Source organism: Staurois parvus, unplaced genomic scaffold (assembly GCF_062004578.1).
Source record: "Staurois parvus isolate SC_StPar_1 unplaced genomic scaffold, SC_StPar_1.0 ptg000108l, whole genome shotgun sequence".
Classification (NCBI taxonomy): domain Eukaryota; kingdom Metazoa; phylum Chordata; class Amphibia; order Anura; family Ranidae; genus Staurois; species Staurois parvus.
The window spans coordinates 4,471,658-4,492,188 of record NW_028317904.1 but is presented as its reverse complement, the minus strand read 5'-3'; the positions used below and the strand labels follow the sequence as shown (position 1 = coordinate 4,492,188).

Below are 20,531 nucleotides of genomic sequence, written 5' to 3'. Positions count from 1 at the left end.
TAAAGAAGAGATATGGAAAAAGGTGAAAGGAAGAACAAATATTGTATATGAAGGGAAAAACATCCAAATTTTTGCGGACTTAACAGCAGAGACTTTGCGGAAAAAGAGATCATTGAAACCCCTACTAGAAGTGCTGAAAAAGCATAATGTGAACTATAGATGGGGTCGTACAGTGGGTTTAATTGGTTGGAGGGAAGGAATTACAGCGGTCTTGAGGTTCCCAGAAGATGTGGGGGAGTTCTGTGATAAATTTGGTATACAGAAACTAGAGATCCCGGGTTGGGAAGGGGAGGAGGGAGAGTTATATAATCTGGAGGAAGAAAATTGGCAGCCGGTTAGAAAAAGAAATAGAGAAGCAATGGATAAAGGGACACGGGGGAGGAGGAGGGGGGGGGGGGGGGAGTGCGGTCATGGGAGGAGTTGAATCCCTGAGGTAGGGATCCAAGGTGGATAAAGATCCATAGGCAGAGGAGGCCTGGAGGGGATGGTGTGGGGGGTGAGATGGGGAGTGGGGGGGTTGGATGGGTAATACTCTGCATAGGAGGGGTAAGAGTAAGAGGACGGGTAGAGGAAAGAGAGAGAAAAGAAAGAGGAGGCCAACATGGAAGAAGTTCAGTTTGTAACTTTTAATGTAAAGGGACTAAGCTGCCCTGGAAAGAGATTTAGATTATTTAAGGAGTTACAACACAGGACAGCCTCAGTGGTTTTTTTGCAGGAGACACATTTGGATTTGGAATCTAAGATTGGACTGCGCTCAAGATATTTTCCGACATGGTATTATGCGGACTCACCAATTAGAAGAGCAAAAGGGGTAGCTATAGGGTTTGCTAAAAATATTAGGTTTGAAGTGGAGAAGAGAATAACAGACCCAGAGGGCAGGTTTTTGTTCCTAAGGGGTAAGTTGCAGGATATTGATTGTACAGTTGCTAGTATATATTGCCCAAATAAGAAACCAGAGATATTCCTAAGGGAAGTATTGCAGAGGCTGATGGATTTTAAAAGAGGTCGATTGATAGTAGCGGGGGATTTTAACCTTTGTATGGATCCACGGCTGGATACTACCTCCCAAGCGAGGAAAGAGGAGTATAGGTCCCTGAGATTATTAAAGAAATCATTGAATGAGTGTCAGTTTGTGGATATATGGAGAATTAGGCATATGAAAGATAGATAGAGATTATACATTTTATTCACATGTTCACGAGACTTACTCCAGATTGGATTACGTATTGGTAGAACATCAATTTATAGACTCCGTTGTAGAGGTTATGATTGGAGGGAGTTCTATCTCAGACCACTCTCCGGTTGCAATGAAGTTAAGATGGGGTAGTGAAGATAGAGGTGGTTTTGTGTGGCGGATGAATGAAGCACTTCTTTTGGATGAGGAGATCGACCAAAAGATTAAAATAGAAATTGAAAGATATTTTGAAGAGAATGACACTGAGGAAGTATCGGTCGCAACATTGTGGGAAGCCCATAAAGCCTATATCAGAGGATTACTTATTGCAATAGGGGCAAAAAAGAAAAGAGAAAGGAGAGAAAAGATTAATAAACTTTTAAATGAAATAGCTGATCTGGAACAGGCTCATAAAAGGTATATCTTGAAAGAACTAAGGCAGAAGATAACAAAAAAGAAAGATGAATTAGAGAGGACAATGGAGGAAGAAAAAAGAAGAGTCTTTAATAAATTAACAAGCGAAAGGTATAGATGGGGAGATAGGCCGGGAAAAGACCTAATGAGGGCGTTGAGGGAAAAGAAAAATAGGAATTATATAGAAAAAATAAGAAACTCCAAGGGTGAAATGGTCCACTCAACTAAAAGAATCGCTAGAGTATTTAAAGATTATTATAGTGAATTATACAACATTATACCCCAGGACACCCCCAATAACATTGATACAGTAAATAAAGAAAAAAGAAGTATATTTCTAAAAAATGCAGGTCTAACAAAATTAAGTAAAATTCAACTGAATTCTTTGGATTCAGAAATTACGTCAGAAGAAATAGAAATAGCATTGAAGGATACAGCGGTGGGGAAAAGTCCGGGCCCAGATGGGTTTACTGTAAAATATTACAAAAAATATAAAGAGTTATTAATACCTAGATTGAAGACATATATGAACGCCCTCGGAGGTAAGTTGGAAATTAGGGGAGAGTCCTTACAGGCCAATATAGTTTTAATTCACAAGGAAGATGAAGACCCTTCTCAGTGTGCAAGTTATAGGCCTATTGCGCTGTTGAATGTTGATACTAAATTGTTTGCAAAAGTTCTGGCAAACAGGCTTAAGGTCTTGTTGCCAGAATGGATACATGGGGATCAGGTGGGATTTGTCCCGGGAAGAGAGGGCAGAGACAACGGATTAAGATCATTGTTGCTTATTCAAGAGGGGAAAAAAAGGGAAGACCCCAGTAATATTATGGTCAATTGATGCAGAGAAAGCATTCGATAGAGTGAACTGGAGTTTTATGATGGACACCTTGGTGGAGATGGGGTTGGGGGATAGAATTAGGAAGTGGATTGGTAATTTATATAAAGGCCCCACAGCCACTGTCTTGGTAAATGGAGGAAGATCGGAGCTCTTTAGGATGTCAAATGGAACTAGACAGGGATGCCCCCTATCCCCACTATTGTTTGTTTTGTCCCTGGAACCATTGTTGTCAATGATAAGAAAGAATATCAATATAAAAGGAATAAAGATAGGTGATAGAGAACATAAGGTAGCGGCCTACGCGGACGATTTATTGTTTTTCGTTGGAAACCCTCGTATTTCTCTACCAAACTTAATGAAAACACTGAAAGAGTATGGGGAAATATCAAACTTAAAAATTAATCCAACAAAATCAGAAATTTTAAATATAAATCTTAAAAATAGTGAAAAAGAAAAAATACAAGAAGAATTCCCCTTTGTGTGGAGAAAGAACTAAAGTATCTTGGGGTAAAATTGTCTGCCTCAATTAATAATATGTATAAGATTAATTATATTTCACTTTTAAACGAGATAAAAGAGGAATTGAAGAGGTTGGGAACTGGAAATCCGTCTTGGATGGGCCGTATAAATTTAATAAAAATGATAATTTTGCCCAAAGTCCTATACAAGTTTCAAATGATCCCAATTAAACTTCCAGAGGTTTTTTTCAGGACACTAAGGAAAATGCTGTTGGGGTATATATGGAGGAAAAAAAAAAACGAGGATATGCTATGAAACGCTGACTAGAATTAAAGAGAGAGGAGGCTTAGGGCTCCCAGATTTCAAGAGATATTATAAAGCGACCTTGATCTCGAGAATCTTTGACTGGACTCATAACCCAGGGAAAAGTTGGGTCAAAATTGAAAATATACTGAGTGGGTCCAATCTGAATAGAATTATATGGTTACCTACACATCATAGAGGTCTAGATGTTAACACAAGTATATACACTTCTATTGTTTTAAAAGTTTGGCAGATGTTACACAGACAAAGGGGTTGGGTCTTTAATTCACAATTAATGCCACTTAAAAATACAGATTACTTTGCACCGGGGAAGGAAGATATCACGGGGAATTGGATTATTAAACAGGACGCGCAATTGAGAGATATAATGGTGGGGGAGGAACTAAGATCTTATAGAGAGATGGAGAAATTAAAGGGAGAGGTTTTTAGCAGAATGGACGAGGTTCGATACCACCAATTAAAACACTTTTTTGAGAGTCTCCCAAAACCGGTGAGAACTAAAAAGGATTGGAATTTATTTGAAAGTTTATTAGATACACGGGGAGATGGGAGACACGGAGTTGCTAAAATATATAGAATCTTAACGGCACTAGACACTGACACAAAATTAATTTATGTAGAGAAATGGGGAAAAGATATGGGTAGGGAGATTGATGAGGAACAGCAGAGGAAAATGCTTAGATTAATTCACGAAAATATTAGTATGAGAGAAGTAGAATTAAATTATAAGTGTTTAGTTAGATGGCACATTGCACCGAGTGTGGAGCACAAGATGAATGAGGAGAACTCTCCACTATGTTGGAGAGGCTGTGGAGAAGTGGCTACACTATATCACATTTGGTGGGAATGTTCAAAGATACAGGTGTTCTGGGGGAAAATCGTCCATTTAATGAGGAAAATTACTAAGATCGATATTAGATTGGACCCAGAGTTATGTCTCCTTCATATCTCCGAGCTTACAGTGAGATCATATAAGGACTCAGGGATTTGGTACTTTCTGAGTGCAGCCAAAAGCTTGATTCCTAAGTTTTGGAAAAAAAGGGAGGTCCCGACGGAAGTAGATTGGTTGATCAGAATGAATCAGTTATGTGAGATGGAAAGACTTTATTATACACACATAGACGGGATGGAGATGTACCATAAAAAGTGGGGAAAATGGGAAGAATTTAGACAAGAAAGTGAAATATAGTTGATTTACACCTCTTGACGAACAATGATTTTTAGAAATGAGTTTTAGAAAGAAAAAGGATAGTGCTATATATTTATTTATTTATGCGTCCTCTCTCTTTTGGATTTGAAAAGAAATGGCAGAGCGGGATGGAGGGGGGAGGGGGGATATGGGGATGGGCGTGGGGGGGGGATTAGGGTTGTGGGAATTAAATAAATTATGAGGAATATAATGATTATTTAATGAAGAAAATGTTTGTTAATTATATTTGATTGAAATCCAATAAATATTTATAAAAAAAAAAAAAAAAACAATTCCTTGTTTATTTCCCTTGGTACATGGTTAGGTATGAATTTTCAAAGTGAATACATTTACTAAGCTCAGTAAACATTTACTTTGTAAAGTGAGCAGTCTCTATTCTCTCCCCTTAGTAAATCATCCCCTTTGTGTGCTTTAATAAGTAAGCCAAAAGTGGCACTTTTTTGGTAAAACATTACTCTATTTTTACTCCTGCGCTGCAAAAATAACTTGAAACCAAAATCTATTAATAATAAACAATGTATACAAGTATAAGGCTTCATGTATACGAGCAGCTCCTTTTTTGCCAAACCTCCTAAACAACTCCATAAAATCCTGTGTCCATGTACACATAGGCTTTTAGCAGAGTTTAGGAGCTGCCACGTTTAGGTGAGGTTAAACCTTCCTCTCCTGAATGTGGAAGAATCGTATTCAGGAAGGGAACGTTTTGACTACCGACCGTGGGAAAATGCAAAACCGCAGCAAAATTGCGGTACCACAGTCACCGCATGTTACTGCGATTTGCGTTTTCCAGTGGCCAGCGGTCAGGGTAGGCTCGTGTGCATGGAGCCTAAGTGTCGAAAAATTTCCAAATCTGTGTAAATATACAAAGATGTTAAATTTGATTCTCCATGATTCCACCAAAAACTGAAACCTTATAAATATCCAAAATAGAGTCACTGTAAAAAAAATAAAAAAAAATAAAAAAAATCATAATATGCAATTAAAATTTGGCCAGTTTTGGGTAGAGCTGCATGAATTGAAGATATATTTGAGAAGCACATTTTAGTTGGATATTATATGTTTTTTTTAAAAGTGACACTCTTTTGGATATTTAAAAAAACTTGAAGTGAAGTAATGGAAAATTATGATTGCAGTCTTTGGATATTTACATGGATTTGAAGTTTGAACACTCTTGGATGCTTATACTTGTTACTTATTTATTATTATAGGATTGCTTTTGAAAGTGACACTGTTTGGGATTATTTTAAAGGGTGGATATTGACTTTTTAGTGTTGCACTGTATTATATTTTTTTTTTCAGATTAGCACTTTTTTTCTCCTCTAATACTCAACACACCAAAAAATGTTCAGTAAAGGCTATTTAGTTACAAAACAAAAACTTTCATAATTGCAGGTTGCAGAATGGCAGTATATTAAATTGCACTTGTCAGATGGAGTTCTTCTATATGTCCATGCCTTGATTGTTTCTCTATGATCAATAAGTCAGTTCTATCCTTGCGATTCTGTCCCAATCAAAATATGTGCACAGGTTTTAAGAGAAAGATCCAGGTAAGAAAAATTTTACAAGTTTATTGGTAATGTTATTGCAAAAAGAAAGAAAAGGAAGAAATGCAGATTGAACTGCACTGAAGTCTATTTTACATTTGTATGAAATGTTCCAGCTCATAAAGGAAAAGGGCCCATTACAAAAAGAAACCATTATTAAAGCAGTATTAAACTCCAAAACAAAGTGTTATATATTGTAGCTTACCGATCCTTAAATATGGTGGCTGCATTTGTTTTTAGTTTTTGTTTTCCTTTATTTTCACTAGGTGAATGACCAGTAACACACTTCTTGTCTTAGGGTATTTCCTCTCCTCTTCAAAATGTATGAGACAACGTCATTCTGAGCTCATGCACACGCACACACATATATGCAGTCATAAGCCTCCTTCCTTAAGAGCATAAGCGCTCTATGCGTGGTTTGCATAAGCCACCAAAATTCATTTTTAAAAACAATACACTATACCAGTGGTCGGCAAGCCGCGGCTCGCGAGCCACATGCGGCTCTTTACCCACTCTAATGCGGCTCTTCTGTGTGCCGGGCGCCTGCTCCCCTCCCTCCTCTCGGTCGGCCGCTCCCCTCCCTCCTCTCGGTCGGCCGCTCCCCTGCCTCCTCTCGGTTGGCAGCCCCAAACGTCCGCGCGGATCTTTTAATCCGGCCCGCGGATGTGGCTGTCAGGATGTGTGTAGGCGGGGCAGCGTGCCGAACGTGAGGGGAGGGGAGCTAGGCTCCTCTCACAGTCCGCCCTGAAGACCCGAACGGCGCGGGAAGACAGCGAGAGGAACGCAAAAGGTAAGTGAATTGACACGGGGGACTTGGCTTACTAGAAGGCGGGGGGGGGAATAGTACTGTGGGGGATGAAATACTATATGAGGGATGAATTACTTTATGAGGGATGAATTACTATATGGGGGGATGAAATACTATATGAGGGATGAAATACTATATGAGGGATGAATTACTATATGAGGGATGAAATACTATATGGGGGGATGAAATACTATATGGGGGGATGAATTACTTTATGAGGGATGAATTACTATATGGGGGATGAAATACTATATGAGGGATGAAATACTATATGAGGGATGAAATACTATACGAGGGATGAAATACTATACGGGGGATGAAATACTATACGAGGGATGAATTGCTATGGGGGATGAATTACTATGGGGGATGAATTACTATATGGGTGATGAATTACTATGGGGGATGAATTACTATATGGGGGATGAATTACTATGGGGGATGAATTACTATATGGAGGATGAATTACTATATGGGGGATGAATTACTATGGGGGATGAATTACGATGGGGGATGAATTACTATGGGGGATGAATTACACTATGGGGGGTGAATTACTATATGGGGGATGAATTACTATGGGGGATGAATTACTATATGGGAGATGTATTTTCAGTTTTAAAAATGTGGCTCTCAAAATAAATTTCAATCATGGTTTTGGCGAGATTTGGCTCAGTTGAAAAAAAAGGTTGCCCACCACTGCACTATACCATTCCAGAGTAAATACTTTTACAGATGATGGCCCCCAAAATATTACTTCCCAAGATACATTTAATGCAAGAAAGTAATTTTTAATATTACATATTTAATTTTTTTCATCATTTATTATAATTTTTATACAGTTTTTTTTTATTATTTTTGTATAGAGGGGGACCCCTTCTTTTAGGGGGCCCAGGGCAGTTGCCCCTTTATAAATCTGGCACCGAGTACATGGACTTCAGTAGATATTAAAAAATCTGTGCAGCTTTGTAAAATGTTAATTAATGTTATTGTCATGCTTGTAGGCCATTTGGGGCCCTCTGAAAGCCTGGCTGAAAAACTCCCAGTTAGCAATACCCACACGCTGCCGTGTTGCCAGGATGTGAAAACCATTGAAAGCTCACTCCCACCAATAGAGGAGCAAAAACTAACATTTTTTATATCCTAGCAAAAAGGGCAGGTTATGGTTACTAGGAATTTTTGGCCAGGCTTCCAGGGGCATGCAAATGGCCCACAGATATGGAAAAAGCTAAACTTGACTGCATTGGCTATTTTCTTTAAAAGGTGAACTTAGTGTTTATTCTGGTAAAGGAAGTTGAAAGATACCAGACTTACTGGCCTGACCAACAGGTGAAAATAAAGGAACAAAAGCCTAAAAAAGAAAGTATGTAGCCACCACATCTAAGAACTAGTAATACTCAATATATTACATTTTGTCTTTCAGTTTGATACCAATTTCAGTCAAATCCACAATATCACCTACCTAACATGATTATACAATAATCTTATGAAGCAAAAATGCTCACAACAAATGTCCTTCATGCCTTTTAAAGAAAATAGCCAATCTTTGTTGATGGTGCCATTAGCCCGATTGTTATAACCTATTGAAAGTTCCAGTGTATCCAATACAGTGTTTACATAACAATGGATGCTAATGCCATGGGAGAAGGAAACTGTCAGGGATCCCCGCGGCGCTGGTCCCGGCGCAGGCGCAGTGCGCCGCTCTGTGCAGGGACGCGGGCACCAGTTCCTGGCCGACCACGGCATTCAGGTTCGCGCATGCGCAGTAGGAACCGCGGTCGCGCGCCAGGCACCAATGACAGCGCAGGGTGCGATATTTAAACGGCCCTGAGCTGTCATTCAGTGCCTTCTGGTCTCTTCTGCATACCTGTACCTGTGATCCTGTTTTCTGTAAGTTGCTGACCCGGATTGGACCTGACCTTGCTGTATTCTCCCACCCTGACCCCTGGCTTGCCTGACCTCTCTCCTGGATGCCCCTTATTAGATCTGACCTCCTGTTGCTGACCTGGCGTGTGACCCGACTATTCTCTGCCCGCTGCTTTGTACCGCACCGACCCCACTGTTACCGACCCGGCTTGTCTGACTTTGCATCTGCTCATCCATCCATCCCACCGGGTCTCCCGACCTCCTCACATCAGGCTCTTCCCTGTGGGAGCCCCTGGTGAATACCCCTACCACTGACAGGTATACTCAGGACCCACGACCTGGTCTCAGGGTACTCCAAGTCCATCCCCACCATCAGGGGCTCTGGTGAACAAGTACTCTGGGGCTTAGATTCCGTGCTCTGGGAACGCCTAATCAGTGGAGTGCTAGTGGTACCGCCAGGCGGTCCCTTACAGAAACTACTTATTGTCATTTATGTAATGCTAGTCACATATGTGTCGCAAACGTGCGCAACAGAGACGGACGCAGTCCGCCATTTTGTTGAGTATCCATTTTTCTCCCCTCACTCCTTCCCCCTCTGAGAGGAGACATTTGGCCAGTGTGTGTGTGCTGGTTGTGGGTCACTGGCAGGCCAAGGCAGCAGGGAACCCCAGAGCCTTAAAACATCTCTGAGCTAGGTGCCTGGCTGTCTGGGTGAGGTGTACCATATAACACCTCGTATAAGATAAGGCAAGCTTTCCCCTGAGTTCAAAGAACATTCCAAGGAAGCACAACCAGATAACCTTTTGTTAAAATCCATTTTTCCCCCCATGCCTCATATCTTGGAATATGAGGGACTTACATAAAAACAGGACATATCGTCAGATGGACGATGAGCAGGCGAACAGTTTGAGGGGTCACTTGCCTTGTCTTGGACACACAGGAAAGCCGAAAAATAGATCTCGCGAACCGTTCAGTGTACACTTTCATAATTCAGATCTAATCAATCCTCAGACTTGTCTGCATAATCTACCCGAGGGTGGAATGTCACTTGTGCATAGGAAAAGTTATGAGCCCAAATATGAACTACACGAGATTTTGGCTCTAGTTTAGGTCGACACCCAGACCTCCATGCCTACACGGGGTATTGGTCCGTGGCGTCAGAGACACCCCCTGCTGGGGAACTAAAAATTGGGCTGTCAGGCCTAAGAGAAGAAGTTGAAGACGTCTCCCATTTTTAACATCAATACCACCTGGGGAGACACGTGCCCTCTTGCTCTGAAACTTGGATCTGCTAACCCAGGACTTTGGCAAGTACCTTAACCTTTTCACCTCTCTCTGATATCACTTTGCTGTGCTATGGTTCTTTGTATATTTATATATATATATATATATCTTAGTTACATCTTTTTTCTGTAAATTTTTTATTGCACCCGTTTGACCTTTTAGTAATAAATCTTTCTTTCTGAAAGTGTTGAACTGTTTCTATAGCTCTGTATTGCAATTTACGAATCCCTGCCTCTAAAGAGAACGCTACTGTTTGTTTAACCCTCTGTATAAAAGGCCTGTGTTATGACCATGTTATGCAGTCAATTATTTCAATCATAATAGTGTTATAGCTGATAACGCCGAGCTTCCTCTTTCTCTGTACAAAAAGGAGGTGGTGGCAGTGTGAAGGGTTAATTGCGTAATTAACCTGACCCAGTAACAATCGCCCAGGCTGCCGGTACATCGATTGTGGTCCATTAAGTGGAAAATCGCTTTGCAGGGTGCAGCTGGGTGTGGCATTGTTATGCACGTCACATTGCGGTTTTAGATTTGCTAGTGGTCACGAGTTTGATGAGAAGGTCTGGGGTCTGACGCTGAGATCGTGACAATATGCATATGTTTTCACCTTCATTTGAAGAAAATATTTTATTTACTCTGTTGTTATTTTTTTCCTATGTCTCTGGTTTTATTCTTTGTTTTCTAGTTTGATCCAGTTTAATAGAAACATGCACACTGGAGTTATAGTACATCATCAGGGCTCCCCAATGGCTAAAGAGAGAAATTACCAGATGAGGAAAAAGTGGAATAAAAGATGGTAGTGTTGGCAACAGAGTGGTGAGGAAGAACACAGAGCTGTCAATGTAGGGGTAGGGCAAACAGAGAATTAAGTCTACCAAAATATGCAAGAATGCTGCAAATAGTCCTGGAAGGAGCTCCTGCGTCCCCACATTTGGTTCCACTTTAAAGGATAACTTTAACTTTATTACAGTTAAAACATTTAACTGTCCCCTTCTCACCCAGCACCTCCCCAAAATTTTAAGCTGGCCATAGGTGGATCAAAATTTGGCAGGTGCAGAAGGGACCAGCCTAGTTTTGGTCCATCTATGGCTGTTCACATTTGAGAGGAGTCGATCTAATGATCAACTTTTCTTGAACGGGACTATTAGTATATTTTCATTTGATCAGCGCTTGTAGTTAATCAGCTGCAGTGATGATCAGTGTATTCTGACAGCAGAGGAGGCCCACTGTCTGAATACAATAGTGCAGCAGGAATGCAGATTTGGATGGGGGCATCTGTTAATTTTTTTCTGATCAGGCAACTGGCTGATCAAAAAAAATGGAAAATACATCTTTTACCAGCTTTAATTATATTCACCGATCCTTGTCCCTGGTCGATCTTAGCAATGCAGCCCACTGAAAGGTATGAAAGGAACAATTCCTATAATTCCAAGCCATCCACTGTTGGGATTCTTAGCAGACAACCTCCCCATAAGAATGAAAAATGTCTGTGCATGCAGAGAAGTCGATGCCGGCCAGGAGGACTTGCAGCAGCAGTTGTGCATTTCCAATCAGGTCGCACAGTGATAATCTGGCATGATGGAAGGCAGCTGAATATAATACTTTGGGGGTGCTGGGGAAGGAGAGTGATCAGTTAAAGTATACTGTTCATTAAGTATTCAACAACCAGCTCTAAAGAGTAACTCCATTTTTGTTAAGAAAATAAAGCACTCCCCTCTGGGTGATCTATTTACATTGTAGAGATTTTAACAAACTTTGTTGCAGATTCCTATCTTTTGTTATTCTGAAAAAAATAGCTTGTCTGTGTCCATTGGCTCAGAGAAATATGTATGGGAGTGGTTTCATAATTATCAATCAGCTATTGCACCCGCAGGGATCCACTGAGAAAATTGGCAAGGTCTGCATCCCATTAGACGTGATTTGCCTTTGGGAGTGTCTCACCATAAATTACATTTTGTTGCAGGGGATGCCAAAAATTTGACTTGTATCTTAGTGCAGACTTCTGGGAATATCAGTAAGCCAATCACTCAAGCAGGAATTTAAATTTTCAGGGGGAGTTCTGTACACCATCTGTGTACAGAAGACCTTCAGGTAGCCATATTGCATTTTACAGAAAATTACAGGATTTCAGCTTGAAAAAGAAAGGTAAATTTTAATAACATTCAATTACAATGTGACTTCAGTCGTAATTGTATATGCTATATTAATTTATTTGCTCATTTGTTTTTTCACAAAGTTACCAAGAGGAGTTACCCTTTAAGAGCTTTTTAGTTATACTGTAACTCACAACAGCCTAATCCAGGCTAGTTCAGTTGAAGTTTAAGGCAAGTTTCACACCTATGCAGTAAAGTGAGGTAAAAGCGTTCATTTTACCGCAACACATAAGAATGCATGGCACTCTGTGCAGTGCATTGTGGTGCTATTAATTCAGAATGGTACACCAATGCACAAGTACAGTAGGTGTCAACAAAGCCACACCACAGCACACCAGAACACATACACCAAAAGTGAAAATCTAATTTTTGTTCCACAGCTGTGCTTTGGCAGGCCATTCTAAATGAATTATCTTCTATAACCCAACATATAAATTCAGTACCACACCACAATGGACCTGGCAAGTGTGAAGGGTCCTTTCAAGTCAACACACCTACTTTCAAAACAGATGAAGCATTGATAGGAAAACTGAATAAAGGGTATATTTTTAGCCAAAACCTAACCTTTAGTGAAAAGCAACCACCTCCAGCACACTGCAAACATGCGATGAAAGGGTGTGTATTTGTGTTTCTGTGCCTCAGATAAATATAGCTTTTAAGCAGCAATAAAAGAAGAAAATGTCCTTCCACAATCAAGTGTTTAACAAAGTAACATCTTAATATTTAACTAACTGATCAGCAGGGCCTTGCCCACAGGTTTCTGAAATGACATTAAAGATCTGGATTACAACTGAAACCCATTTCTTCCTGAGGCAATACATTGTGTTCTGAAGAGGCTGCTGGTCCCCATAACCATCACATTGCTGCTGTCATTTTTATGCTATGTTCACACGGCTGTAAAAAAAAAAATTTACAAGCGTTTTTATATTCATAGATCTGAATGCAGCTGCATTGTTTTCAATGGAGACATTCACACAGGTAAACATGTGCTGCATTCAAATCTGCAACACAAAATCGAGTCAAGGGACATGCATGTGCATTCTGGTATTTAAAAAAAAAAAAAAAAAAAGACACAAAACAGGACAATTTTATTACTGTAAAAAACAGATCTAAAGCATAATTTACGCAAGAACTTTTGTGTCAGTAAAATGTTTACGACTGTGTGAATGTAGCCTTAAGCTGGCCATACATGGATCAAAATTCAATGGATTCAGCAGGGACTGGCTGAATTTTGATCCATGTATGGGCAGGCTGGTTGTACACAAGTCAATCAGTGCCACCGGCTATAGCCTGCAATACTAATTACTGTATTCTGATGGTTGGGAAGGCTCTCCAACGGCAGCATACAATAGATTAATGTGGATGGGGGGGGAATCAGATTTTTTTTTTTCATTCAACCCGCTGATTGAATGAAAAAAAAAAAAAAAAAAAAAATGATCGACATATGGGCTACCTTAGAATAGAAGACAAATCTGAAATCATGTCACTATGGCTGATATTTTCTTCTACTCCTATCTATGTGACTTATACATAGGATGTTCTGGGTGAAAAAAAAAACATTAAATGCAAAAAAATAAACGTATACGAAACACAGGAACCACTAGACACAGAAAAAAAGTATAATATAAAAGAAATATAAAACAGATTAATGACATTTATCTTTCTTAAGTGAGAAAAGCAGAACATTAATTATTCTTGCTCAGATGTTAAATACTACACAGCAGGTAGTTAAACATCAGTTACGTTATACGTCAGTTACAACAAATGACTGTAACTCAGATCTGGGTAGTTATCTACTATCACAGCTGGAGATCTGCGCTTCAATCAACAGAGAACATTTAAAATGCTTCTTACCAGTAATAGAAAGTTTGGCTTGATTCGCACAGAGATGATGCAGTCAAACGCCATTGGAACGTAAAGGAGACTAGTCAGTGAAGAGCACCTGTGAGGCTTTATGTAGGACTAGCTACACCTGTTCTGCTCAGATTCTGCTTCCCAGACAACCTCTCAGGCTTTTGCTGAACCTGTCACTCAGGCATAGTTGCACAAACTGAAGTTGAAACTTGTCAGATCTTTGAACTTTACAGATACAGCAACAGGGAAGTGAGAGGCATAATTCAATAGTAGAAGCCGTTAGACAATTCCCTCCTCTCCAAGGCAGGACTTTAACCTCTTATTCTTCTGTTTTTACAGGCCACCTCCCTCACACAGTAGGAAGTTACATGGGACTGTGTTATCAACAGTGTGAAGAACAAACAACGCTGATTCATATATATTGTATTCACCTTGCTGAAATGAAATCTGCTGATAAAATGGGTGAAAATCAAGGTGCCTAAATCTGAGTACCTGTATGCTATTTTCTTTTGTTTTCTTTTGTTTTTTTCTCTTCATAACTAAAGACAGCTATTCACAGCATGATTAAATGGCCACTTTATGTGGTGCATTACCTCACACCTTACCAAGAAGCATTTTGTGAATTAAATGGTAAGTTCACTTCTACGAAAAAAAAAAAATAAATGCACATAATTTTTGCAGGTAAAGAAATATTTATGCATTTATTTATTTTTCTTAGTGACCTGTAAAGAGTTGCACCCACAATCAGTTGTTTGTGTAGTTGTCTGTCCGTACCTCCAATACGGGCAGGCAATACACTCTAAGGCCTCTTTCACACGGGCGTTCTGTATGTCCATTTTTCATCTGTACGTTTACTGATGCAAAACGGACACCCATGTATTTCTATGGACTTGGGGATGTAAACGGAAGAACATCTTTTTACATCCATTAGTGTCCGCATCTGTTAACATCTGTTTTTTTGAAGTGGGGAACCCTGCTGACAGCTGATGACTAAAAACGGATGTAAATGGATGAAAAAACGGATGTAAACTCATCCATTTTTTCTTTGCGAAAATGTGACTGAACTAAAGAAAAAAAACGGAACGCCCGTGTGAAAGAACCCTTAGGGGAAGCTCAATTGACTACCTAGAGAGTGATCAACAGCTCTCTAGTAGTTCATTGAGAACTACAAGTCAACAGCCACAAAGGCTGTCAGGACTTGTAGTTTTCCCATTCACAGCACACTGTGAATGAATGATGCAGTGAGTGGGCTGCTACTTTTTGTAAGCCTGTAAAAGCTAGCGGGGTTGAGATACCCCACTAGTTGTCACAACGGGGAAACGGGGGCTCATGGGTGTTGTGGGGGCGGTGCATTTGTAACACGTTACATCCTGATTATGGGTGTAACATGATGCAAGAGGTGAACGTATCCTTTTAATGTGCTTGCATTAGGCTACAAATTGCATCTAGCATGATCACTGCAGGTAATTGTGAACAGTAACGAAAAACAACAGCTGTCACTTTTTTGTACAGGCTGAGAAGCCACAGCTTCTTACATACCTGTCACTCCTGCCACTGCTGGCTCAGGCCCTCAAAAGCGTGCCGAGAAGCTGAGCCAGCTACCTGTCAGGAAACTCAACATTATTGTTGGGCTGCTCTCAGAGACCGAAGTGCATCTGTGACATCAGCTCACAACAGACTTTAGCCCACTAACAGCTAATTCTGGGTCACAGGAGTGCAGAAATAGGTGCACTCCTGTGAACCACAGGAGAAATATGGCCAAAAAATCTTGTAAACATCTCTTGTGACAACAATCATCAGTGATAGGTCCTCTTTACTGAGACATCTGGGGTCTATTAGACCCCAGATGTCTCCTCTGACTTTAACATCATCAGATCAGACCAAGATAGGTTTGATCCAATGCTTGTATAAGCTAGCAATAGCTTGTAAACAAAATATTGAAACCGGAAATTACATATACAGGTCGCTTCCGGTTTCTAATACTATACAAACCATGGCACCACCTGCCTAGAGTTTGCATGTTCTCCCTGTGTCTACGTGGGTTTCCTTCCAAGTCCTCCCACTCTCCAAAGAAATGCTGGTAGGTTAATTGGATCATGTCTAAATTGGCCTTAGTATATGTATGCATGAATGTAAGTTAGGGACCCTAGATTATACGTCCCTTGAGGGTTAGGGACTGATGTGAATGTACAATATATATGTAAAACGCTGCGTAAATGGACAGCGCTATATAAGTACCTGAAAATACAAGTGATCAGAGACGATCAGGTGAACGCCGCTATGGTAAGCCGGTGCAACCACCAGTGGGACGGGAGAGCCCAATAGAGCCTCTTAAGGCGGCGGGGGGCAGCCCCTCCCAACATCTGTAATAACAATCCAGTGGCTAATTAGAATCTAGGCTGACTTTTACATTTTAGGGAATCACTGGTTGAAAAGAAAATTACTGGGATGATGCCTGTAGCTGCAGGCATCATCCCATAATAATCCCTTCAACCAGAGGAACTAAGGGGGCATTAAGCTGCCTTTTCCTGCCAGGAGTAAAACGTGTTCAGAGGAGAAATTCAAACACCCATGAACATGAGCCTTTACTAATAAGCATACTTTGATTGTGAAGAATATATCTTGGGGACAAATGGGTAGGTGAAGAACACTTCTAATCTACTACTGTGCCATGATACAAAGCCAAATGTCATACTCCCAGAATAGATTTATTGTAGAATGAGCAAACTGGGGAAACCACAGAAAATTACATTGTTACAGCCCTTTGGTGAGTGACAGGAAGCACACTGCCAAGGGGACCTACCGTACTCATAGGAGTTTCAAAAAGAAATACACTGGAAGTTTATTCCCAGTGCTGGCTTGAGTGATGTCGATCTTTTACTAATTGAAGGCCCCTATATATATATATTAATTGCAGCCTACCTGTTCTCCAAGTTTTATTATGTACACAGTCATTCATCTTCCTTACTCTTGATACTAAACTATTCTAAAAAAAACTGACAATAAAAGTAAAATCACTCAATTTACTTTGTTCTCCTTCCTTGAATACTAAATGAGACATCTCTCTTTGTTAATTTAGTGAAGCAAATACATTTATGTTAATGTATCTACTCAATATAATACATAACAAAATTACACTGAAAAAAAGCTGAGTGAACACAAGTATATGTGTCTCTAATGTTATTGGTGTATGTTATTGGTGTATATGCTACCGAAAGTACTCCGACAGTGATCCTCTGAAATGCCATCTGAATTCTTGCTGGCAGTGGAGTACACAGTACTTACGGTAGATTATGGTAAATTTTGCAGTGTTTGCTAATTACTATCAGTAACTCTCTGATTAATTTTGCTGGTTGCCTAGGATTGTTCTTTAAGAATAAAAGGACTGCTATCAGGGAAAAGTGTCCACTTCATGTGAGAACCAAAGAAGAGCAGCCTTGTGGAGAAGCGTAACATTCTGATCCAAAGATTGAAGAGCCACACCATATGGTTATATTCAAAATGAAGTTTAGATAAGAAACAAGCAAAAACATTTTTGGGGATTTTAAGAGCACCACACAAAAAAACTAGGCAAAAATAAAAATGAGAATTTCTATTGTTACTGATTAAAAACACCATGCATGGGGGGCGTAGCTTGACCTCAGCCAAGATGGGGGCTTAACACCGGAACTCCGGCACCCGGCAGAGAAAAATAGCAGCCCGCAGCTTACAGGGGCTTTTTTTTCTCACCCCAACCTGGCGATCTGACTCCCCTAATTCCCAGCCACATGCCCAGGAAAAGAAAAGAGGGTCACAGACCCCAAAAACTCATGGCATACTTCTCCCAGCCTCAGCAGCAGCGTGGCCAAGATGGCGCCGGCTCACATCCCTCCTCTCCAGCAGCTCCTCGTTCCCCATACAGGGATCAGAATGGATTCCACAGGAATAACCCAGGTTCAGCTGCAGCATCACAGACCTCCACTCCATCAATCAGAAGCCCTGAAAAGTCCAGACTCAGGATGGACAATTCAAATCTGCAGCAATGTGAGGTTAGCTCAAACCCTGATTCACAGGAGGTCACTAGAGAATTATCATAGTCCATTACAACATTCCCCACCTCAAACCAACCAATTTTAGACACTACTCTAAAAGATATGTTAATCTCTCTCAGAAGCACCATTCATACTGATATGATGGCGTGTATGTGTAAATTTAACAATGAGCTTACTGCTGTAGGAGACAGAGTAAATCATATTGAAACAAAGATGGGAGAATACGCCGCCACAATTAACGAGCTAATAGATGCACATGATACTAACAAAGAGGAACAGGTTTGGTTAAAGGTGAAGCTTGCTGACTTAGAAGACAGGTCCAGGTGGAATAATGTTAAAATCAGAGATTTCAGAAACAGTACAACCTGCAGCACTCCACTCTTTTGTCACTACCATGCTTTCGTCCCTAATCCCCCACCTGTCTCCTTTGGAACTAATGATAGACAAGATCCACCGTATTCCAAAGCCATCATATATTCCAGAGCACGTGCCCAGGGATGTACTACTTCGCATTCGTTTTTTTTCATGTAAAGGAGCGTTTAATGTTGTTGACGTGCAGGGAAGAACATCTCTCCACCACCTACTCTGATCTTCAATTTTATACAGATTTGTCACAGCATACACTGCAATTGCATAAAAGTCAGAATAAAATTACAAAAGCCTTATGAAACCACAACATTGGGTACAAGTGGGGCTATCCCAAGAAGCTTATTGTTACCAAAGATGGCTCCACCCATGTCATTACCTCTCCTACTAAAGGTTTGCAATTGCTGAAATCCTGGAACATCATTCCGGGGGATGTACCGAAAACACCGCCTAAATAATGATGTAAAAGGTTACGCAAAAATGTTGGCGCTTTGTTTGATAGATGTTTTTCCTACCTTGGTTCATCCGGACCAGTCTAGCTTTACAAAGGGAAGGCAGAAAGCCGATGACACTAGGAGAGTGATCAACATCATTCATTTGGAACGGAAATATTGGATGCCTTCTCTGTCGGTGGCGTTAGATGCAGAGAAGGCATTTGATAGGGCAAATTGGTTGTTTTTGCAGAGAGTACTTCGTAAATTTGGTTTCCAGGGACATATGCTCTCAGCAATCTTGGCTTTGTATAGTCTTCCATCTGCAAGGGTTTATACTTCCAGTATGCTATCAAAACCCTTTCAAATAACTAATGGCACTCGTCAGGGCTGCCCCTTATCTCCGCTGATCTTCAACCTTATGATTGAATCCTTGGCCTCTAGCATTAGACAACACCCTGATATAACTGGTTTCCAGTTCAAAGGCAGCAAACATGTTATAAGTTTATTCGCAGTTGATGTTATATTAATGTTGACTAACCCATTTTCTTCTTTAGGTAATGTGGCACAGGTAGTCCTTCAATATGGTATGGTATCATATTATAAAGTTAACGATACTAAATCCCACATACTTGACCTAGGAGTGACTCCACAACATAAAGATAAATTGCAATCTAATTTTCCCTACCTATGGAAGGATTCCGGCATCACTTATTAAGGTAGCACACTTACCACTTGCCCTGATCAATTATTTAAGGCTAACTACTTGCCAATAAAAAGTAGATTAAAGGAGGGTCTGTTATCCTTAAGTAAGCATATGTTATCATGGTCGGGTAGACTAGCGGCATTCAAGATGCAGTTACTCCCTCAAATTCTGTATATATTTCGCTCTGTACCCATTCTAGCCACCAAAAAATGTTTCCATACTTTACAGTCCATTCTTCATAGATTTCTCTGGGAGTGAAGTAAAGCACGTTGTGCATTTACTAAGCTGATTAAAGCGAGATCCGTAGGAAGGATGGGATTGCCAATCATTTCTGATTATCATTCAGCTGCAATTCTAGCACAATTGCAGTATTGGTTTCTGAATTTGCCCACTTCTATTTGGGGGAGCTTGAACAAACACAAATTTCAGGGTGGAATCTGAATGCATATCTACTAGCTTAAACTTACCTTACAGATAACCCAAAGAACCTATCGCCACCAATATTAGCAACGCTGAGAGCATGGAAATCACTGTCTCCCTCGGTAAACCACTCCCATCTCCAAGTATACACTTATCCATACCGATCTCTATATATGCTATTTTACTAAAGGATCTAGATCTAGGACAATGGGAAAAGCATGGTATACTGCAGGTATCGGACTTAATGGCAGACTCCTTTTTGAAGTCTTTTGCCTCTTTACAGGAAGAATTCCATTTACCTGACTCAAAAAGCTATTCATATCTCAGAATAGCATCCTTCACCTGGAAAAATATCCCCATTAAATATGAGCTTCCATGGATAGTTGGAAGGTATTTTACATCAAAAACTATTGGTAAAGGTGGGCTTTCAATGCTTTAAAACTACCTTAACAATAAAACGCTATTTGTTAAAACACCTTCTATAATAGCCTGGGAAAGAGACCTAAATAGCTCTTGGATGTACAATGGCAAAAAAACTTTACGGTATACATTCACTGCTACCAAATGTGTCAACCTGTGGGAAATTACTCAAAAACTTTTGTTACAAGTTACAAGTGTATGTGGTATAACTGATATTAAGATGATATAG

General features: G+C 40.2%; 1 protein-coding gene across 1 annotated transcript in view; it reads right to left on the bottom strand.

Annotated features, from left to right (window-relative positions):
- LOC149467497 (receptor-type tyrosine-protein phosphatase H-like) overlaps nucleotides 1-14,148 on the bottom strand; it is a 581,796-nt gene extending 567,648 nt beyond the window's left edge. Inside the window, exon 1 of the mRNA XM_089671609.1 lies at nucleotides 13,929-14,148. Coding sequence (XP_089527735.1) covers nucleotides 13,929-13,982 — 54 coding nt within the window. The 5' untranslated portion in view covers nucleotides 13,983-14,148. The remainder of the gene's footprint in view (nucleotides 1-13,928) is intronic.
- Nucleotides 14,149-20,531: the final 6,383 nt, after the last annotated feature.